At 43.3% G+C, this 23816-nt stretch overlaps 2 protein-coding genes across 5 annotated transcripts in view; one reads left to right on the plus strand and one right to left on the minus strand.

Moving 5' to 3' along the window:
- ANKH (ANKH inorganic pyrophosphate transport regulator) overlaps positions 1-23816 on the plus strand; it is a 215612-nt gene that overhangs the window by 180057 nt on the left and 11739 nt on the right. The window lies entirely within an intron of this gene.
- OTULIN (OTU deubiquitinase with linear linkage specificity) overlaps positions 1-23816 on the minus strand; it is a 50664-nt gene that overhangs the window by 15718 nt on the left and 11130 nt on the right. For 2 of the 4 annotated variants that reach the window (XM_073332301.2, XM_073332304.2), the window contains exons 3-5: positions 12504-12839; positions 2993-3069; positions 1907-2001 (exon numbers count right to left, since the gene is read on the minus strand). In XM_073332301.2, coding sequence (XP_073188402.2) covers positions 1907-2001; positions 2993-3069; positions 12504-12839 — 508 coding nt within the window. Of the gene's footprint in view, positions 1-1906; positions 2002-2992; positions 3070-12503; positions 12840-13975; positions 14088-14651; positions 14961-23816 lie in introns of those variants that run through there. The other 2 variants (XM_073332302.2, XM_078851637.1) reach the window with 2 other exon arrangements.

A 23816-nucleotide genomic window follows, 5' to 3' on the forward strand; every position in this document is an offset into this window, starting at 1 on the left:
AATGTTCTTGCCAAGACAAAACACACTACATAAGCCAAAAATATGATGCAGGAAGGTTGTCCCACTGGCAAAAGACACCCTGCATAACAGTGCTGAGAACTATGGCAATGGGTGCTTTAGAACTATACGCACACTGATTGAAAAGAAAAAACCTTGAATGGCCCTAAGCAGACTTTTTATTTCTGTTGAAATTGGCAGATACGTACAAAAATCATACAATCCTCTGGTAAATGCAGCAGACAGTGTTTTGACACCCAGTTGCACAAGTATGACAAAAAACAGCCTTGCTTTAGTTCAGCTGTTACTAAGCAAAATTGCCACAGAGGTGCGTCTTGTTTACACCGTACCTCACCACACACTTGTTTTATTTAATGCCTGCTTCTATTATTGTATATTTATTTAATACTGCTTGGATTTCTGCTCCAGTACCAGAGTTTGTTTTAGGATATGCTTAAGAGAGATCATTTTAATGATAAAAAACATGTTCTTAGGGTTTTTTCGATGAGTACTGCCCGTCACTCTGTTGCAGTGCGCACTACCAATGCACTCACCAGCAGAACAAGGGAAGTTACCCTGAGGCACGATACTTTACAATCAATTCTGCCCTCATTTTCTGTTTTCTTGGTCAGGCCTGAACTGAAGCCCAGCAACACTACACACTTCATTCAAAGGGTCAAATTCTGCTCTCATATCTTGCAGCAAGTTGCAAGAATAGAATCTGGCCTAATGACACTTAAAGCCCACTACAAAGTAATACGTACTCATGGTCAATAAAAAGGCTTTTAAAAGTTATTTTAAAAACAGCAAAAACTGCTTAGGACTCCAAACAAACAGAACATTTAGATTTAAGATTTTAAAAATAAATCAAATTTAAAACAAAAGCGCTCTGTTCTTTAAGTTCTTATTCTATTCTCAGCTCCACCGTCTGAGCATCTTTCAGCAGTTCATTAAGCAACATGACCAATATTTGTCACGTGTGGTTCATACTCTTTTATTCTCCCTCCAGCAAAGAAGTGTATGCATTTGAAGTGTTCTGGTAAGTTTCTCCCCATCTAAAAGACATATGTTACTTGTTCATATTGAGAAAGCAAGGCCAAAGAACTAAAACTAAGCTGAAGATCAGTTCCTCCTTTGCTTATGTAAGAGGACCCTAAGTCTAGATTCTGTATTTTCTGTACTACAGTCAATGGCATTTACAGCTAAAGCAAAGTTTTGCCTTTATTTCTCTCATCAGCTCTCAGAGAGGAGATTTATCTTTGAACTTAAGTAAAAAGTCTCTCTCATTTAAAGGGAAAAAATTGTATTTTATAAATCTCCTTGTGTATTCTGTTAATGATTTTGCAAACTATTTAGCCATCAAAACAGATATTCCAAGAACTAGTTAGTTAAAAAAAAATCAGAAAAAATTATGACTTAAATTTTCCCATTCTAGATCTACCTGAAAATAAATGAATAAAAAAAACCCAGCAGTTTTTCAAGAGAATTAAAGGCTCAGGTTAAAGTCTCAAACTTTTCTTTTTCGAAGTTATCATTTCTGGTCATCCACCCAGCCACAGTTGCTTTCAAACTGCAAAGAAAGTGTTGGCAGCCATTTGTTATATGCAGATAGAGGGTTTAAAATTGGTGGGAAGGAGTCATCTCAATGACCTGGTACCACTAACATCTTCATGACAGAGGGTATCAAAGTGCCTTTGTAGAAATAAAACCTTAATAAACGAAGCCTCTCAAAACTGTCACCACCCTCACCAGGTAAAGAAATTTAATAATTAAACTATTGTGAACAGCACATAGTTCATACTTGTAAGCCAAATCAACATAAAAGAATCATGCATTGAGTAAGTGTTTCCATGATATGGGCCTATGTTAGCAAAAAGTTACAAATAACCTTCGGGGGGCGGGGTCATACCTTTTTCATACGTTTTGCCACCGCTGTATTGCCTCTCCATTCTTTTTGGCAGTACTCTATGATATCCATTTCAGGTGCAACACTGAGTTTATTTTCTGCCAAGATTGATCACACATAATATACATTAAATTAAGGAGAAGTAAAAAACAGAGCTACACAATGAAGTGGTTGTACTTTACTCATCAATACAAACAAAAAGAAAACCAGTGCTAATCAAAGAGAAATTGGTGTAGCACAGCTCATAGCTAATGATAAAAAAAATAGTATCTTCTGTTAGTATCAGAAAAAAAAAATGCTCAGGAAAGCTGTGAGAAAGCAAAAATTATGGTGTGATCCAGCAAGGAAGAGACCCCAGCCACTCCCCCTTCTCCTCCCCGCCCCTAGGAAGGGGAAGGGGGAAAAAAAAAAAAAAAAAAGCGTGAGAAGAAAAGGGGAGACCAGTAAACTCTCTCCATCCCACAGCAGCCAGACAGAATGAAAGGAGAGCTTCCCTCCCTCCCCTCAAAAAGTAAAGAGACAGAGGTGCAAGAACCCCACCCACATTTATCAAACACTTACTAGCCAAGTATGGTAGGAGAAGTTTATTTCTCCAGGGAGGGCTGAGAAACACAACCATTCCTGGAAATCCCACAAACTTCCATTCCAAGTAGTTGGTAGTGGTGTGCTGCAGTGAAGAACACAGGCCACAGCTCCCAGCTGGGGGAACTTTCATATTGCCTATTAGCTAGTAGCGTTTGATAAATTTTTCAAGCCCAGTTACACATGTACAAGCACAACACACAATAGTCATCCATCATCAACTCTTTCAATTGGGTGTGAGGAAATTTTGAGAGCGAAAGAGAGAAAAATTACAGGTAGACTGTAAAAGTCCGATCGTAGCCAAAGTGATTTTCTATTACATAGTTTTCACTGGATGAAAATGTGCCTTGTGTTCAACTGTGAGCAGTAACCGCCATCACATTTACACACAGATACAGTTGAGCACAAGCTCTTTGCGGATGAAGGCAACAAAGCTAGAAGTGTCATTATAACAATAAGCTATTCTACTGTATGTGTGTAATGCCATATACTAAAGTTCAAATGTACCTGAGGAGCCTGTCTCACAAACAGGTAATACTTTTTCTCTCTCTATTTCTTCTGCATCACGGTACATGTCCTCCTCACTGAAATAACATTGATACACACTTCATGTAACACCACAGATCTTGTTGGCATTGACATTTACTCCATTTACCACTGGATGTAGTACTTTAAATCATTCTCAAAAATATTACTAGAAAATTCAACGTTTTAAGATTATCTACATTTATTATGCATTTTTAAAGGAAATAAATTCTTAATTATGTGGTGAATGCTTCCGCTTTCCCCCCGCCCCCAAAAAGAGAGCGTTAGATCATATTCTCAGTTCCAGGACATCCATGCCAGTAATAGATTACTGCCTCCTGCCCTAACATGTGCTCTGCTGGTGATGTGAACCCCACTGGAGACAGCACAGAATGGTAAAATAAGTCCCCTTTTTATTTTGTAATTATTTTTACAATAGTGGCCAACTCTAGCTATGTTTAAAAGGCCTTACTGTTATTTATCGTGTGATACACAAGTACTGTAAAAAATATATAAATTAAAAATACAATACTTACCATAACCCTATGCATAGGCTCTAACTGGGATTGAATGGCAATAAAAAGCATGCTAAGGTGTCATACTGAGTAGGAGCCAGTAATCCATGATTGATTTGGATGTCACGAACTTGAAAGACAAAAGCAGGTCTTAAATACTGATGTATTGCATATTCCTCTAACCTCGATTCTGCCAGGCATTCAGCATATAATTACATAATAATCTGACCGTAACACAATCTCAGCCTTACAAAACTTCATGAATATTTACCATCAAGCATGTTATCTACTCATTTGCTCTTTACTAGAACGGAAAAAAATACTTTTACTCACCCTTCAAAATCTTAGCACTCCCTCTCTCCCCCCCGCTTTCCAGGAGGAAGAAAAAAATTTACAAGACTGCTATGTATTAGTCTCTACTAGCAATTATTCTAGTCTATGCTTCTACGTACTATTAATTAGCATCCAGTACAGTGCCCACAATATGCTTGGTGTTGTTCAAACAGAAACAAAAGTAGTGTCCTGCCCCAAAGAGCTTACACCCTGAAGACAAGACAGACAGCTGAAGGGTAGAGGGAAAAGGTAAACAAATGGATTGATGTGGTCAGGTGGTAACTGGATATGTTCTGTTAAAGTTTTAAGAATATGGATTTGTTATTTACAGCCTTAATAACATGGTTATTTATAGCTCTTGATTTCTTTTATTCAAGTCTATGCCAACTTATCTTACAAAAAAACAACTACAATTTCTGAAATTATTTGCAGAAATACCTTCATGGCTTAACTCATTAGTCCTCTCCACACCAGTCTGAACATGCTAACCACAACTGTGCTTAAAAGATCAGGGTTTTAGGACAGTTTCCATGATTATTGTGGGGAGGAATCTTTTTCGTCTGAAAACAGTAAAGCTATAAACAGCCTGTTGCATTATTATAAGCTTTGTTTTCAGAAAAACATTGCTCTCCACTAGTCAGAAAAAAAAAAAGTTAGACACAGCTGTGGCCAAACATAGTTGAGGCTAGCAAACTCTCATCTATAGAGCAGAAGACCTACAACAGTTTCAATTTAGACTTTACTAAGGCTTAAAACTGAAACTGAATGACTGGAAGTCTGCATAGCTAAATATAATTTCATTTCCAAGTTGACACATCTGTGTTTATGAATTTTATCTGTACTACGTATAAAGAAGGACTCAACCAAGATTCTTCAAGGAGGCTCAAACAACCTTGGAAGACACCAAATAGTTAGCATCACAACATTATCTCAATATTAACTGATTTTACATAGTCTTATTTAACTACTTATACTCAGAGCCATAAGTCTCCTTCCTGAAGATTCAAGCAATAGCATAAATAGATTATAAATAGACAGAATTGTTCCTCTGTGACAAATCTTGATAAGACTGAGTTGTCTTAAGGGGAAAAGCTGTTAATGACACAAAATAGATCCTCATTAAAGATTATATATTTGAGAGTACACTCTCCACCAGCTGAAATTTAGGAACCTGAAAAATAGATTTCTGTACATGCCAAGATATTATGAAACATTTCTAACAAATATCATAGACAGGCTCCTTTTTTCAGTATACTTGCTCAAAGGTGGTCAGACAGCCTTATGAATTCCACGAGAGTAATCCACAGTTAACAGGCACAATGGCTTTAAATAGTATTTCATCAAACATCTGTAACTAGACATATTAAAGTTTCACAGCACCTTTTGATCTTAGGTGATGACAGCAAAGCTCGAACACATTTTCTGTAAAGTTCTCTTTGGAAACATACTCTATTATAGGGAAGCCTGATACTGACCTATATATGTCAGTTACCAAACTCTTTCCATTATAAGAGAGATACTTGCAAGTTCCCACTCCCCCTCACCACAAGTCTGCCCCAAGGAGAAAACTGAGGCCAGGTAAGTCCCATTTCTTCGACCTTGAAAATTCTGTTCATTTCTGTTCAGTGTGGCTGACATATAAACTTTGAGTCACCGTTTTCCTTTTGGGAGGAAGGTATGTTATCATTGAACATAATACATTTTTTTTTAAACCTTTTTTGTTTAAAAAAAATCTAGTAAATTACATGTAAGAAAACTATACTAAAAGAAGGCTATTTAGGATGCAAAGTTGACCACTTGAAATTCTGACATTTCATAGACTCGTAGAACTGGAAGAGACCTTGAGAGGTCATTTAGTCCAGTCCCCTGCACTCATGGCAGGATTAATTATCTAGACCAGAGGTGGGCAAACTACAGCCTACGGACCACATCCAGCCCACGGGAATGTCCTGCCTGGCCCCTGAGCTCCCGACCAGGGAGGCTTGCCCCCGGCCCCTCCCCCATTGTTCCCCCTCCCATGCTGCTATGCCACCATGGGGGCAGCGCAGCTGCGAGCTATTGCTGCTCTGAGTGGCATGGTAAGGGGGTGGCACGCAGACACGGCGGTGACAAGGTTAGGTAGCGGGTCCTGGGGGGCAGTCAGGGGACAGGGAGCGGTTGGATGGGGCGGAGGTTCTGGGGCGGTCAGGGAACAGCGGGTTGGATAGGGCATGGGAGTCCCGGGGGGCCTGTCAGGGGGGCGGGGGTGTGGATAGGTCAGGGCAGTCAGGGTACAGGGAGCAGAGGGGGTTGGATAGAGGGTGGAATCCCAGGGGAGGGGGCAGAGCCTTCCCTACCCAGCCCTCCATACAGTTTCACACCCCGATGTGGCCCTTGGGCCAAAAAGTTTGCCCACCCCTGATCTAGACCATTCTTGACAGGTGCTTGTCTAACCAGTTCTTAAAAATCTCCCATGATGGAGATTCCACAACCTCCCTAGACAATTTATTCCAGTGCTTAACCACACTGACAGTTAGGAAGTTTTTCTTAATGTCCAACCTAAACCTCCCTTGCTGCAATTTAAGCCCATTGCTTCTTGTTCTATCCTCAGAGGTTAAAAAACCTATTTTTCTTCCTCTTCCTTTTAAGAACCTTTTACATACTTGAAAACTGTTATGTCCCCTCTCAGTCTTCTCTTTTCCAGACTAAACAAACCCAATTTTTTCAAATCTTTCCTCTTAGGTCATGTTTTCTAGACCTTTAGTCATTTCTGTTGCTCTTCTCTGGACTCTCTCCAATTTGTCAATAGCCTTCCTGAAATGTGGTGCCTAGAACTGGACACGATACTCCAGGTGAGGCCTAATCAGAGCGGAGTAGAGCAGAAGAATTATTTCTTACAACACTACTTCTAATACATCCCAGAATGATGTTCACCTTTTTTGCAACAGCATTACACTGTTGACTCATTTAGCTTGTGGTCCACTATGACCCCCAGCTCCCTTTCCACAGTACTCCTTCCAAGGCAATCATTTCCCATTTTGTATGTGTGCAGCTGATTGCTCCTTCCTAAGTCGAGTACTTTGCATTTGTCCTTATTGAATTCCATCCCATTTACTTAACACCATTTCTCCAATTTGTCCAGATCATTTTGAATTTTAATCCTATCCTCTAAAGCACTTGGAACCCCTCCCAGCTTGGTACCGTCCGCAAACTTTATAAGTGTACTCTGTATGCTATTATTTAAATCACTGAGGAAGATATTGAACAGAACCGGACCCAGAACTGATCCCTGTAGGACCCCACTCGTTATGCCCTTGCAGCATGACTGTAAACCACTGATAACTACGCTCCAAGAATGATTTTCCGACCAGTTTTGCACCCACCTTATAGTAGCTCCATTTAGGTGGGATTTCCCTAGTTTATTGATGAAAAGGTCATGTGAGAGTATTAAAAACTTTAGTAAAGTCAAGATATACCACATCTAACGCTTCCCCCCTACACACAAGGCTTGCTACCCTGTCAAAGAAAGCAATCAGGTTGGTTTGACACGATTTGTTTTTGACAATGCCATGCTGACTGTTACTTATCACCTTATTATCTTCTAGATGTTTGCAAACTGATTGCTTAATTATCTGCACCCGGAAAGAAGTTAAGCTGACTGGTCTGTAATTCCCTGGGTTGTCCTTATTTCCCTTTTTATAGATGGGCACTATATTTGCCCTTTTTCAGTCTTCTGGAATCTCTCCCCTCTTCCATGACTTCTCAAAGATAATTGTTAGTGGCTCAGATATCTCCTTAGTCAGCTCCTTGAGTATTTCATCAGGCCCTGGTGACTTGAAAACATCTAATTTGTCCAAGTAATTTTTAACTTGTTCTTTCCCTGTTTTAGCCTCTTCTGATCCTACCTCATTTTCACTGACATTCACTATGCGAGACGTCCAATCACCACCAACCTTCTTGGTGAAAACTGAAACAAGAAAGTAATGAAGCACTTCTGCCATTTCCAACCTTTCAATTGCTATGCAACCTTAATTCCGCTTTCCTGTGCGTATACATTAGGATAACTCCTTAGTTACATGATCACACGCTATTTTTTCAATTTAGTGCACAGGATGAATGGAACTCAGGGTTACGTGGTGAATGAGATTATAAGTTCTCTGCCTCATCTGTTACAGAAGCTCGGAGGTGTGTAGTGAATGAGATAGTGGACTGAAGGAAGAAAAAGGATAGTTTTATGGTTAAGTCCGACGAACACCAGAACTCGTTTGTATCCCTGCTTCCATCAGAGTTTCTATGTGATGCTGAGCAAGTCACTTAAACCAAAGTGTTTCCAGGTAATCGCGTGTTCCAAAATTTCCCAGGTGCCCAATTTTAATCATCCGGGGCCTGATTTGCAGGAGTGCTAAGCGCTCACAAACAACCGCAGATGAAGTAAATGGGAGCTGCAGATGTTTAGCATCTCTGTCAGTAAGGCAGTGTGGTCTGGAAAAATGAACAGAGTTTAAGGCCAGAAGAAACCAATGGATCATCTGCCTCCTGTATATCACAAGACACCGACATCACCCTGCATCCATCCACACATTAACTGAAATTAGCCCAAAGTATTACACTCTCAGGAGACTACACTATTGTGCGCCACGGGCAAAGAACAGGAGGGACTGAGGTGCACCATAGACCTAAGCACCCCACAAGAGCAGGGAAATGATTAAGTGAAATATACCCAGATGATCTTGGCAGGTGACGGCACCTACACGCTGCAGGAGAAGGTGAAACACCCCCGCCCCCTTTAGGTTTCCCCAATCTGACATAGGGGAAAATTCCATCCCGATTCCACATATGACAATCGGATCCTGAGCATGTGAGCAAGAACTAGCCAGACAGAGAGAATGCTTGGTGCCACCTCAAACCATTGGTCCACCCCACCCAGTGTCCCATTTCTCCAGCTGTGGCCATCTTTTATCCTTCAAAAGGACCAAAAAAAAAAAGCCACCCACCCACCCACCCACGATAATACATTGTGGGGTGAGCAGGAGGATCCCTTCCTGACCCCTGCTGGTGGACAACTGAAACCCTGAAGCATGAGCTTTTAGGAACATGAGACATAAACCAGAAGCGAGCCTCAGGGCTGCTGAACTCTGTCCCCTACCATTACAACCAACCTTGTCACACAATCGCACTCATAAGTTTGTCTTGCTGTCTCAAGTTGTTTTTCCCCACAACTCCTATTGGTGAGAAGTCCCGAGTACTTATCCTGGTTCTGCCACTCATTCATTGTGTGGCCTCAGGCAAATCTCTCTCAGTGTTTCCATCAGCAAAATGGTGATAATGCTCTGACCTCTCAGTGGAGATCAATTCATTAATGTTTGTGACATACTCTGATATTATGGGAATGAGTGCCCTAAAAAAGACCAGGAGGAAATGAATAACTCTGTATTCGCAGCAGACTTTGGATGGTGTTCAGTAAATAGATATGGGATCACTAAGAGTTATAAGAATAAAAATATTGGACAGCTACCTCATTCTCTTATCACTATCCAATCTGTGCACTGAATGAAGCAGAGGGTCCTATGGAAAAAAAATGCACTGGAACACAAGATTTAATGAACTGCCTGTATACAAAAGAACAAGGAAGGTGAACTGAAGTTAAACGAGCAACCTAACTTCTGACACTTCTAAGTTTCCAGTGTTCGACTTAGTCTAAATAATGTTGTTTTTTCCAATAGTTCATTGATTCCAGGGCAAGATAATATCCAGTTCTTTTAGGATATTGCCCCACTTTCTGCTTGCAGGGTGTCAGCAAAATTGGTGTGAGCAGCACTTGCTTTAAAATTTTGAGTGAAAAACACTCTCAAGTTGAGTGTACACAAAAAAGGTTGCACTCACTGCAATTTCTGAGTGTATCTGGGTCAAAGGAAGAGACAGAAATTTCTTCTCAAAACAGGTGCCATTAGAAAACTTGAGAATACAATGGGCATAAAGGAAGATGACCTGAATAGAACAAGAACCCCTAACAGGCTGTAAGTAAAACTTCTACTTTAAATTCAGACAAACATTAATAGTAATTCTTAAATAGTAGCACTTTCATGAAGCAGATTTTGTTCTATTGTAAAAACAGTCAGGAAGAAAGATGGTATCCAAGATCTTTAAAAGGGGAGAAAGAGCTGCATGTTGTACACCCAAGGATACATATATCTGGGGTTATTTTTAGGAATCTTAATAGATGAAATAACAGAAGTGCAAAGAGGAGAAATGGTAAGGATGAGACTACCATGAACTAGGGCAGACAAAGAATTTTCAGTGCGACCAGAGAAAGAAAAAATGAACAAAAAAAACAACCAAACCCTCCAAAGGAGGGAGGAACAATGGCCCAATTCTGCTAACAATTATTAATATGACTAGTCTCCATTTACTTCAAACAGGACTACTACACAAAGAAACATTACCAGGACTGAGACCACAGGATTCAAAATACTGTATGAAGCGTCAGGGGGTAGGGGGAGCTCTTGTTTTATTGCATTTTTACTACAGTTAATTACCATTTTCATTTTACTTTTTTAAAATGAGATCTTATTAAGGAAGGATTATGTAAATCCTTTTTAATGATGGTGATGATTAGATGTATTATTCATAATACTGATAAGTCCAGATACTCAACTGCATAAATTATATGGAAGCACAAAAGCCTTTATTACACAGCAACAGCTAATTTCAAAAATTAAAATAAATGAAAAAAATAGACTTCATGAAGTCTATGAAATCTATTTATGAGAAAACAGAAAATCTATTTATGTGGTGGAAGTTTCAAATACACAGAATTGGAATACTTGTTTAAGGGGATTACTTACTTAAATGGCAAGTTTGTGAAAACATGAAATAAGTAGCATTTTCAAGCCCATGGTCATACTTATTCACTTTTCTCAACTAAAATTAAAAGTAACGCTTTTTGATGAGTACCTTAGAAAACACCATGAGGAAATGAATAATTTTGTACTCACTGTTCACATTGGATGATGTTTAGTAAATAAGGCATGGGTCATAGAATAATGAGGATAAAGCACTTCCTTGCTCTACCATTTTATCAATCTATACTAAGGAAAAGGAGCAGCCACATTTATTTTCTTTTCACTTTCCACTGTTTATAATACCCATTTCAAACATGAACAGGTTCATTTCCCTAAAGATTCCCACAGCCCTCCCCCTTTGAGGACACCCGTTTCTCTTTATGGAGTCTTTGCAGCAAATCCTCACTCAGACAAGTAGTCCCCAACTTAATCTTACTTCTCACGCAAGTAAGAGATCACAGATTTGGGCCTGACACACATTATTTATACACATACATACATGAGGGAGAGGGAGATTATATATGGATATATATTAGATATATATAAAAGAGAGAGTTGAGATTATTTCTGATCCTGCTCTCGCTTCAGTAAGGGCTTGTCTACACTCAAAATGCCAGAGCAGCACAGCTACACTGCTGCAGTTATGCCCCTGCTGCACTTCAGTGTAGACACTACCTATGCCAACAGGAGGGATTCGCCCACTGGTGTAGGTAATCCACCTCCCGAGAGGCCGTAGCAAGGTCTAACAGATCTAATAGTGTCAATGCAAGGACTCAGGTTGGCTCAACTACACCACCCAGGGGTGTGGATTTTATCTTATGCCAACCTAATTTGCTAGTGTACACCGGGCCTTACAGTTTTGCCTTTGTTGAGGGAAGCAAAATGTGCGTTCTTCACATACCAGCATTCCTCTATATCAGTGGTTCCCAAACTTGTTCCGCTGCTTCCAGCGGCTCCCATTAGCTTGGAGCAGCAAACCGCGGCCACTGGGAGCCGCGATCGGCCGAACCTGTGGACGTAGCAGGTAAACAAACCGGCCCGGTCCGCCAGGGGCTTTCCCCGCCCAAGCGGCAGAACAAGTTTGGGAACCACGGCTCTATATTTACGTAAAACCTTTCTTTAAAAAGTCAGGGTCAACAGATCAAAACTCTAGAAATACACAGGGTTGGAAAAGTTCTGGGAATAAAACTAGTTAGTTAAACTAATCCTGAAGATACAGCAGAGGGTGCTCACAAAATGATCAGCTAGTTCCCGTCCCACCATCTGCCCACCTCCCTATTTTTTCCTCAATTTGTCTTTTTAAAGATTGCAGACTATGTTTAAACACATCTACTCTTGTAGTCCTTGCAGACAGAACTTCCACAGAGTTCAAAATATCAGAGCACACAGCATTCTTTCGAAGCAGATGCTAAGAATTTTAAGATAATAAAATATATTCCTATCCCCAGTAGTTAGCCATGCCCCTAGAAGTAAGTGTTTATAAAATTGGTCCCTTGACTTACAGTACCACCTTGTATTCCTACAATTCTCAAGGCCCTGTATCCAGCCTAAAGGTCTACAAAGCTCATAAGTACTTCTTCTAGACTGGCCAAAGGGGACTGCTATGGAGTACCAAGAGATCCATCTGCCCACAGGTTACTGAGATGCAGCCAAATCCCTTCAACTCAGGAAGTGAAAGATTCAAGCTAAGTGTCATGCAGCAACACTAATTACCTACATGCAACTACTAATTTCTTTGGCATTTATGCCTATTTTACTTACATTGATATTACAAACAGAAATTAAAGTACCTGATTTTACAGAAAAGTTTCGATAAAAACTCACTTGTCTACAGATGACTCCTTTGCTGAAGAGCTACTTGACACCGACAGCTTTACTTCACAGTTTTTATGGGAATCGTGGCTGGTCAGGGATGCCTTCAGGTCATGTGCCTGAGCAGCTTTTCCATGTCCTGAATGAGCATGTTCTTTTTTGGTTTCTAACGCAGGTTTCTCTTTCTGGTCACCAGCTGCACTTGCTGAAGAAGGTTCATCACTGGGAATATATTTTTCCTTTTCATGTCTAGTCAAATTTATCATTGCAGTATCTTTCTTCTGTGTTTCTTCTGCACTAGCCGAAGGGCCAGTGGACTTGCTTGTCTTTCGCTGAAACATACCCTGGCTTTGAAATACATAAATATGTAAGGTACATTCATGAGGATGAAGGAGTATATTTTTGCCAAAGGTACAATATTTTGACACAAAATCTCTCCTGGTTGTTCTCAGTGTAAGATTAATGGATCAGGTTTTCAGCATACAAAGCTGAAACAGTTTATCAGAAAATTTGGATATGAAGATGTATTTGATCATCTAGCCAGCGCAGGATTCTTAGCTACAGTGTCTATTTTCTAACATGATAGTTCTCAAACTTTTTCATTCTACAGACTACTGCTCAAGCTAAGACTTGAGAGTAGACTCTCAAACTACTGCTCTCTCAAACACCTGCCCTTTCAAATACGAAGTATCCCCTAAAAGGCCATTGGGATTAACCAATAGTCATGCACAAGTATAAGAATCACTATTCGATTGCTTTATCCATTCCAGTTTTAAGTTACTCCAGACAAGGGACTTCTATAGATAGCAGAGAAAAATGTATATGTATCAGAAATAAAAAACAAACCCAGAAATCATTTCTACTATTGTAAAGTGTATTTACAATAAATACACATGAACTGCACCTCTTTTCTGACATTCTGTCCTTATATTCTGCTACACTTTTCCCTGCTTTATACATTGTACCTATTGTTCCCTTTATCTTTTGCTTTTATCACTCCTACCATTTGGCAATCTCTCAAATTAATGAATCCTGAGTCCAACTCCTGCAAGGCATTTCTGAAAATCTACATATTCTGCTAAACCTGATAAACAGACACCATTTTATTCTAAGGTTTCAATATTCTAAGTATTTTACTTCTCCATACCTTTAGATTGTGAACTCTTTGCGGGAATGGATAATAACTATTGAAGTGCCATTTACATTTTTGGCTCTACATAAAAGAAAACTGTGAAATCTGATCAGCTTAAAAAATGTAATTAAAAGTTTCAGATACCAGATTTTCCCTGGACTCCACTGTCAATTTTTTGGTCTCGCAATCTGTAAAAAATGTTTCTCTCTCTCTAATGTTATTTGAGGACCACAAATAGGGCAAACTGAATATAGAGCAACACTGAAATTGACTATGTACAAACTATACCAGATAGAAAAATGTCTGTATCCACTTTATTATTTCAGTTATGGTAATCTTCAGCATCACTTACATCTTTTAATAGCAGCAGGTAAAATACGTACAGACACGTTTTAAGTCTGTCTCCATAAAAAAAAAAGAAGAAGAAGTTTTTTACTTCTTTGATATCCTTAAAACATCCTTCTCCTGTTTTCATTTTTACCCTTCAGACACTTACTCATGGGTAGGACGCTCTGCTCCTATTAGTTGACTCTTAATAAGGGAACAAAAAGGTAGACTGGCTAAATCACATGACTTCAATTATTAAACTAAGATTAAGCAACTAAAATGGGTGTGGTGAGGATTAATTGATGTTTGTAACCTACCTGAAAATGTTAAAGGCCAAGATTTATAATTATACGAAAACACCTAAATGCAATATTCTAGTTGATTTATACTCTAAATCTACTTCCAGTAGAACAGAACCTTTATACAATTTCTAAAGCTTTCCAACAAGGTTAATGCACAACGTTACACCTTTTAAATCACCCAATTCTATGTGCTGTATCCGTTCAAACCTAGTATTTATTTATAGAATAATCAATCCTGACATAGAAAAGGAGTAACAGATGCCAAAGAACACCCAATAAATGAAACCGTCTCAGCGAATAGCCTTCCCGTGTGACTTTAAATATAGGCACAAAACCCAGAAAGTGTTTTCAGAAACCGCCCGCCCTGGCCTGACACCGCGCAGCTCGGGCGGGACTCACCGTGCCGGGAGCCCGCCGCGCCCTTCGTTACTCAGCCTGGATCCCTTGGTGCTGCCCGGGAAGCCGAAGTCACGCCGGGCTCACGGCAAGGTGGCCTCTAAGCACGGGCCTCTTCTCCGCGCGGCTGTTCGGATCCTCATGCAGCCACCGCGCCGGCTCCAGCAGCAGCTGCTGGCTCCGGCTCGCCCGCCCCCTCCGCGCGGAGCCGCCCCCCTGCCGAGAAGCAGCCCGGGGCGCCTGCTTGTTGAAAGTTGCTCTAAATGTCACAAAGTTGGGCGTCTGGGGGAGGGGGGGCTAGGGCGCGAGCTCCCGCTGCTTTATTTTGGGCTGGGAGTGAGCTTCCGCCGGAAGTGTTTGCTTCTTATTCTGCCCCATGCAGGTTCCGGGGCGGCCGCGGAGGCGGCATGTGCTACTCAGCTTCCCGGGTTCACCAGTCGCCTCCCTTGGACTCCAGGGCGATGACTGGTGAACCCGGGAAGCTGAGTAGCACATGCCGCCTCCAGCCGCCCCGGAACCTGCAGGGTGCATAGAACAAGCTCAGCGTGTGCACTCCCTAGCTGTTTGGGGGGCCCTGAAGTCTGAACTTCAAGCTGCAGTCACCCAAAACAGCTGGTGCAGCTGTTCCCCGGGCGGTCTGTGCCTGGGAGGAGCAGGAGGGAGTGGAGGCACTGAGGGGTGCAGTCCCAGCCCAAGTAAGTATGGGGGGAGGTGGTGAACCCGGCTGGCTAAGGGGAGCCCCAGCCCCAGCCCCACCCCCACCCCCCCGAGTGGGATGTTACAGCCCGGAAAAGGTGCACAGGAAGCCCACTGAGCTTGCAGGGTGGATGCTGCTTTGCAAGTCCCACTCCTCTCCCCCTTTATTATTTCCACCACTAGTTTTGCTGCATACAACATTGTTACACATTACCCTTACTAAAATAATACATGTGTGTGTGTGTTTACATTACTAAAAAAATTATGGAATTTGTATAAATATCCCCACTTCCCTCCCTCTGAAATGGGTTGGGCTTGTTTTGAAAGGCAGAGCCATTTTTATTTTTTTTGAGACTTGTCAAGAAATACGCCCCTGCTCATTTCCACAGGTGACTGATCTGAGCTTGCATGTCAGAGAGCTCTGCAACACGTAAAGAGTTACTGAAACAGGAACATTAGTGTCGATCGTTAAACCTCGAAGGATTTTTATCAGTAAACTTGAGTCAACGCTGATTTCACCGTACATGCACAGACCAACAGAAAAACATTTCCAGCAATAATAATCAAAATGTACAGCTAGGCAATGTAAGAAAAACACTGCTTGAGAACTGCTCAGAGTTGATCACTAAATAATTATTGGTTTCAGAGGAACAGCCGTGTTAGTCTGTATTCGCAAAAAGAAAAGGAGGACTTGTGGCACCTTAGAGACTAACCAATTTATTTGAGCATGAGCTTTCGTGAGCTACAGCTCACTTCATCAGAACAATTCATCAGAATAATTATTGCCTCACATGCATACACAATTTCCTGCAAGTGTGAAAACAACAAGAAACAACAGTGCTTTAAAAAGACCATGGCTATTATCTGCCAAGCTCACAGACGAGTAAGCTATTGCAAGTCCCACTCCTCTACCATTCCGGCCCAGAGAGCAGCAGTGGCAGGTGAACAGCCCTGGTGCCAGCCAGGCCCAGAGGGGCTTTGCCTCCGCTGGGGCCCTGGAACCGGCTCAGCTACATTCACCATCACACAGTGACCTGCTCAGACCAGCCCAGGCCGGGGACAGAGTGGGGGAGCTCCCTCAACACAGGGCCTACCCTCATCCGTTTCCTCAGCCCCCTGCCTCACGTCAGCAGACAGGGGAGAGGGGGGGTCAGGGGAGAGGCCTGTGGTCCTCATGCTACAACAGCGCCCTGTTACCAGTTGCCATGACAGCCCCACGACACACTCGGACCTCTGCAGCCAGGGGTGCTCCCAGCTCAGACCGGCCGCCCCATGCGGCAGCCATGGCACGAGGCGGACAAAGAACAGAGCCAGCAGCCGAGGGGTTAAACTGCAGCGCTCCCTCATCCAGTGCAAACGCATTGCGCGTGACATCCCTCCCCCCTTTTGTTCTTACACGGCTTCCAAAGCTTTTTGGCAAGAACTCTAACTGCCCATGTGACATCACAATCCACAGCTTTGCTGATATGGAGCATGCTCAGTAACACGCACTGAAGCCGCCCAGTGCCCTCACATGGGCAGAGTTAGGCCGCACTCCCTGCTGTGCGGCCAGGGTGGAGGACAGGGCCAGGGTGGACTGACTGTACAGGTGGGTCAGGGGGCAGCATCAGGAACTCATTAGCATTGGTTTGGCAGGGGACACAGTGCTGACCTAACCTAGTCTGCCTTTTCGTGAAACTATCGTGCCTTATCTCCACTGTGTTTTTACAGTGGGAAGGCTAATGCATGTTCGTTACTCTACAGTAAAAACATTTTCTTAGCAGTGAGGAGACACACTATGCTGACACAGAGGTGTTTAATGCACCATTATTGTTCATGGCTTGACAACTCTGACACTGATTGTGGGGAGAACATAATCAAAAATATTTGCACCTGAATGTCTGCAGTGTGTGTGTGCACATGCACGTGCATTTTCCCCCCTCAATTTCCCTTATTCCCTTCCCTTTACTTACTAAAGGCTCATCTACATAGACATGCTAAAGCTGTGGAGTTAATACCCAAGCAGACCTGTCATAAATATAAAGGGAAGGGTAAACACCTTTAAAATCCCTCCTGGCCAGAGGAAAAACCCTTTCACCTGTAAAAGGTTAAGAAGCTGGGATAACCTCACTGGCACCTGACCAAAAATGACCAATGAGGAGACAAGATACTTTCAAAGCGGGGGGGAGAAACAAAAAAGGAATGGAGTCTTAGAACTTAGTAAGTAATCTAGCTAGATATGCGTTAGATTCTGTTTGTTTAAATGGCTGATAAAATAAGCTATGCAGAATGGAATGTATATTCCTGTTTTTGTGTCTTTTTGTAACTTAAGGTTTTGCCTAGAGGGATTCTCTGTTTTGCATCTAATTACCCTGCAAGGTATTTACCATCCTGATTTTACAGAGGTGATTCTTTTTACTTTTTCTTCAATTAAAATTCTTCTTTTAAGAACCTGATTGCTTCTTCATTGTTCTTAAGATCCAAGGGTTTGGGTCTGTGTTCACCTACGCAAATTGGTGAGGATTTTTATCAAGCCTTCCCCAGGAAAGGGGGTGTAGGGTTTGGGGAGGATTTGGGGGGGGAAAGACATTTCCAGGCGGGCTCTTTCCCTGTTATATATTTGTTAGACGCTTGGTGGTGGCAGCAATAAAGTCCAAGGGCAAAAGGTAAAATAGTTTGCACCTTGGGGAAGTTTTAACCTAAGCTGGTAAAAATAAGTGTAGGGGGGTTTTCACGCAGGTCCCCACATCTGTACCCTAGAGTTCAGAGTGGGGAAGGAACCTTGACAAGGCCAGAGCCCTGGCCCGCCTGCCACAGCTGCCCCGAGCTCTGGGCCACCGCCTGGCCCAAACAGGCCCTGGCCTGCCCGCCACAGCCGCTCCGGGCTGCTGGCTGGCCTGAGCCACAGCCTGCTGGCCAGCCTGAGCTGACCTGAGCACTGGCCCGCCAGATGACCCCAGCCTCCCCAAGTCCTGGGCAAGCCCTGAGCTCTCGCACACTTCGCGGGGGGGAGGTGGAGCAAGGTCGGGAAGAGCAGCACGGGCAGGGCCATGGGGGAAGAACAGAAAGTGGGAGCAGGGCCTTGGGGGGGGCCTTATTCTAGGCATCCAGACGCCTATCTCCCACCAAATCCCCAGAGCGACTCACCAATCAGGGCAGATAGGCCGGCAAATGCCTATTTTGTGGGTTAGGCCCAATCTGGTAGGAGTGCTCAGGGGCTGCCTACGAGATGGGGTTTCATTCAAAGCCTGGCCAGAGAAGGAGGTGGGGTGGTTGTGCCATTGCTCACCTTATAACCTTTAGCATAGCGATTAGAGCACCCACCTGGATATGGGAGGCTCCAAGTGCAACTCCCTCCTTGGCAGAGGGAGAGAGAGGATTTGAACAGTGGTCTCCCACATCTCAGGTGAGTTCTCCAACCACTGGGCTGAAACTTACAAGGAAGGCACTACCACCAGCACCTCCTCCAGCTGCTTAGCACCTGCCTAGCTCATTCTGACACAAAACAGCTTAGCGCCTAAGACGCCTGAGTCCAGGAGAGTGGTTCCCAGCTGCGGATAGCTCGCATGGATAGGTGCCTCCTTGCAGTCCCAACTTCTGTGAGAGGGGCAAGGCTTGGGACACGTGCCGCTCACTGGCATCTCCCATTGGCTACATTGGGGGAATACAGCTAGTGAGCTGGCTTTTGTGAATCACGTTCTTAGAAGACAATTTGTCCCGATTCATTATATAGGGAGCACAGGCACCTAACTCAGCTTTTGTGAATTGCAGTGTTGTTCCTGTGATTTTCTAGCTAGACACTTAAAAATTAGGTGTTGTGATGCTCAGCATCACAATGCCTAAGTCCCGGTATGAATCTAGCCCTTATGCCCTTTCCTCACTGCTAAAAAGGGTGATTTTTTTTTAACCTCAAAGTAACTAAGGTACGTGAGCTATTCTGAGGTAAAAACACAGTGAGGTCAAGGCACTTCAGTTTTAGCAGTGAGGAAAAGGCCTGAGACAATATCTCTGAAATAAGATCAGAGGGAAGTGTGTTCATGTGTGCAGAACTGCAAATTTTATGTTGAAAACTAGTTGTTCAATATGTGTAACAGTGAGAAAGGGGGAAGTCTGTATAAGGAACAAAGGTAATTTTTCTGCCTAATAGCTTGTGTTTAAAAAGTATACATAGTATTCCAAATACTGTTTACAATGTGTTATGCTGTTTTCAATGTTTTGTGTCTGTTAAGTGTTTGTTTAATATAGAAATTGTTTGGCCTAATCTATACAGGAAAGACACTAATAAAGAATATCATCTCCATTCAGGGTTTTATATATAATAGTCCTGAGGTTTAGCTCTGTAGAATGCATTTCCAAACTGCAAAAATACCTTTCTTTATTTGTGTCTAAATTTAAAATAGAGATTTCACAATAGTAGCAAATTGTGCCTGGAGTGCCCCCATCCTTGTGTCTCTAACCTCTGTTTGCCAGAAGCTGGGAGTGGACAAGGGGTGGATCACTCCATGCTTGCCTGTTCGTTCCCTCTGAAGCATCTAGCATTGGCCATTGTCAGAAGACAGGATACTGGGCTAGATGGACCATTGGTCTGACCCAGCATGACCGTTCTTATATTGTTAGCCAGACTACAAATTATGACAGGGCGGCAAAAACCAGTACCTAGAGATCAGTAACTACTATCTGGAGCAAATTGTGCTGGGAGCAGTTTGAAAACAATACACCAACATCACCCCTTGCCTGTGATCTACAGTGTCCCTGCATCAGACATGCAACTTCAGAAGCAACCCCAACATCAAAGAAAGTGATTGCAGAAGATGCACATTATCTCACTCCTGAACCACAAGTATACAGTAAGCCTCTTCTTCTATCATGCTCAGCTGTTGATGCATGCGTGAAAAATGTCTCTTTTCCCTTCCTCCACTTCTCCTATAGCAAATGTGCAGAATGCCTAATGTTAAATTAATATCGCCTTAGCTCACTCCCATGCCCTGCCTTCAGCACATGCATGCTGACAATGGCCATTTCCTCCTCCTCCCCGCCCACTCCAGTGATATCATCAGCCCTGCTACGATGCTGCTAGGCAGCCCAGAAGGAGTTGGGCCATACCAATTTCACAGGTGGGTAGTGAAGAAAGAGATAGGACTTGCGGGCAATATAGAAGTCAGGAGGGAGCAGGCAGGTGGGATATAGAAGCTTGAGCAGGGATGGAGGCAGTGGGGTGCCATATGCAGCTTCCCATGGGCTCAGGGTACGCAGAAGAAGGGGAAACCATGTTGAGTCACTCACACACCTGTCACACATGCACACAGGCAGAGTTACTCCTGGGGGAATTCTGCGCCAAAAAATTAAAGTTCTGCACACAATATTTTAAAATTCTTCACATTTTATTTGTCAAAATAACACTACATAATCACACCAGTTTCAATTATTTTGGCAATTTATTTCAAAATATCTGTCAGCAAGTATGTCTGTAACAATACAGACACACCCAAAAATTCCCCCAGAAATAGAGTGTTAAAGAAACCCCTATGACAGCCCAGTTCCTGTTTCTCTGCCCCACTCCAGAGCCCAGCAAGGGGGCCAGATGCCCACAACCTCCCTGCCCCCTGAGCCCAGTAGGGGGGCCAGACACCCACAAGCCCTCCACCCCCAGAGCCCAGCCAGGGTTCCCCCCCCAGACAACACACCCAAACCTCCTCTCCCCCAGAGACCAGTCATGGGGGCCCCCTGCTCAGATACCTGAACCCCCTCCCCCCCAGAGATCCAGAGGGAGAAACAGCCTGATGCTTGGTCCCAGGCTTGCATGGAGTTTCCTGCGCGCTGCCATCTCCTTCCGTTGGAGTGCTCGGAACTGCAGCTGCCAGGAACCCTCTAGCTCCCTTCCCCCGCCCCCCCACGGCCTTGTCTTCTATGTGTGAGCTGGGCTCTGCTGGGTCCAGCAGCCTCTAGTGGCGGCCAGCAGCACTGCAGCCCGTTTCTGTGGGGGGAATGAAATTCTGTGTGCACGTTAATTTCTGCAAAATTCTGCATTGCGCAATGGCGCAGAATTCCCCCAGGAGTGCAGAGCGCAGGGGTAGGAGAAAACAAGAGTGCTCTGAATAAAGGAAAATGAGAAAGGACTAGAATGAGAGCCTGTCTGGGTAACACAGAGCCTGATATGTCTGGGGAGAAACAATTCAAGCCAGACCTGGGATGCAGCAGTGGGTAGGGAGGCAGATGAACACTTGTAGTGCTATGCAAATGCAAGCCTGGGCTGCAGTACATAACGGCAGAATGGCATAACAAAGGAACTGCCCCTCTCCACTGCGCAGTGCACATATTCAGTTTTAGGCAATTTCTGAGGAAGATACACAGAAATGGAAAGGGACTACAGAAGCAGTCCAAATTAACAAGAATTTATCGGAGACATGAAAAAAAGAGTGAAATAGCTAAATGTACATATCATTTATCATTGGGAGACATGAATAGTTAGCAGGTAATTGAATGGGGTGTGCCTGAAAAGGAAAGAGAAATTAAATCTAAGATAAAAGCAGAGGAAGCAACTCGATATAATAAGAGGAAATTATGAAAAGCCTATATAGGTTGAAAAAAATTAGTGATAGTAATTCCTTTGACATCTATGTCTGAAAGAAGATAAATTGAAATAACTAATACTCTGAAAAGATTATAGAAAGCCCATGCTATTATTTCCATAAGAAATGGCTATAGTAATGTCCATAGTAATATAGTAATGGAGGTTACGTAGAAAAAAAATCAGCCTTTACCGGAAAGTGAAATGTTAAGGAAATCACTTTTTCAGTGACATCACCAGTGATTTCTAATAGTCTAAAACAGTGTTTCTCAAATGCGGCCACCAGCGGCTTTTCTTGCAGCCACATTCTCCTGGACAGTGATGAAAGGGTGGGGGAAGAGGGCAAAGTAGCACCCCCTTCTCCTCCCCAGTGCTCCTGGATGCATCGCCTTGGTGTTGGTTGCTGGAGCCAACAGCAGGGGTTGGGCCCTGCTCTCTTCTGGAGTCACCTGGGGCACACTGCTGTAGGAGCAGGCAGCCTGTGAGTTCCCTACTGGCTCAGGGGCAGTAGAGCTCAGGCTTTCAGCTTCACCCCAGGCATGATGGGGTGGCAGGCTCTGGCCGCAGGGCTTTGGGCTCCAGCCCTGGGCTCTGACTGCGCAGAGGCAGGCCCCAGGCTCTGGCCCACGGGTCTCAAACATGTGGGCCACATGCAGCCCACAGAGTTATTTGCTGCGGCCCACCCAGCTCCCCGTCCCCCCTCGTGCCCCCAGTGTGCCCCATCCCCGCTCCTCTGCCAACCTCCAGGCGCTTTCCACCACCAAACAGCTGTTTGGCCGCGCTTAACGCTTTCCAGGAGGGAGGAGGCAGGGCAGGGGTGGGGATTTGGGGAAGGAGTTGGAATAGGGGTAGGGAGGGGGCGGAGTTGGGGTGGGGACTTTGGGGAAGGGGTGGGAAGAGGCGGGGCAGGGGTGGGGCCTCATGGAAGGGGTAGAATGGGGGCGGGGGGCTTTTGTATCTTTATATGAAAAGTTGTCAGTAATGCAGCCCTCGGGCCAATGTATTAGTCCTCACGTGGCCCTCATGGTGATTTGAGTTTGTGATCCCTGCTCTGGCCGCAGGGCTTCAGGCTCCAGCCCCCCCATTGCCTATCCCCTGCCCCGATCTCCTCTGGCCCCCACTGCCTTCCATGACCCTCCATCCAGGGCTTAATTTGAACCCAGGCTTGCCAGGGCTGAGTAAATCTGCTGTGAAGTGATACTTGTATGTTTGTTAATATCACCTTTCACAACAGACTTACTAGCTCGCAATAAGTAAGTTACAATGATATGGTTTTCCTAAAGCTAATTAAGTATTTTAGGAAAAAGTGTGAGAGCGACCACCAGCAAGAGTTGATGGCCGCACTCTGACGCCACCAAAAAATTTGTCCTGAGAACCCTGAAAGGAGTTAATGCCTATGTACAGTCCAATACTCTTTTCTATAGCAACGTAGAATTAATCTGGGCAAAAACATGCTGAAGAAATCTAGGGGAAATAAACACTAAAATATAGGGAGAAAATAATCAGAGGAGGAAAAGGAAAAAACACAAAACTAAATAACGTTTTCACTTTAGAGCAAATTGTTTCAAATGTTTTGAGATGAGCTATCCATTCGTAAGTATAGTACTCCAAGAGTTTCTTCTGCTAAGAGAATGAGAACATTGCACAAGGACTGTATAATGTAAAACCGAAAACACTAATGACCACACTCATAACATTACAAACAAAAGACACACGAACGAAGGTCATAAATAGAAAAAAAAGACTAATAAAATAAATACTTTTTGGAACTACAAATACAAGTCAAGATTATGCTCAACATTTTTTTGAATACAGTCAGGGCCTACGCTGTTAAATAGAGAAGAAAAATTATGAGGACATCAGTGTGAATAGACAAAAAGTGAGAAATATAAGTTTTGAGAGAAAAACTAAAAAAACCCCACCAT

This window comes from Lepidochelys kempii, chromosome 2 (genome assembly GCF_965140285.1).
Source record: "Lepidochelys kempii isolate rLepKem1 chromosome 2, rLepKem1.hap1, whole genome shotgun sequence".
Classification (NCBI taxonomy): domain Eukaryota; kingdom Metazoa; phylum Chordata; order Testudines; family Cheloniidae; genus Lepidochelys; species Lepidochelys kempii.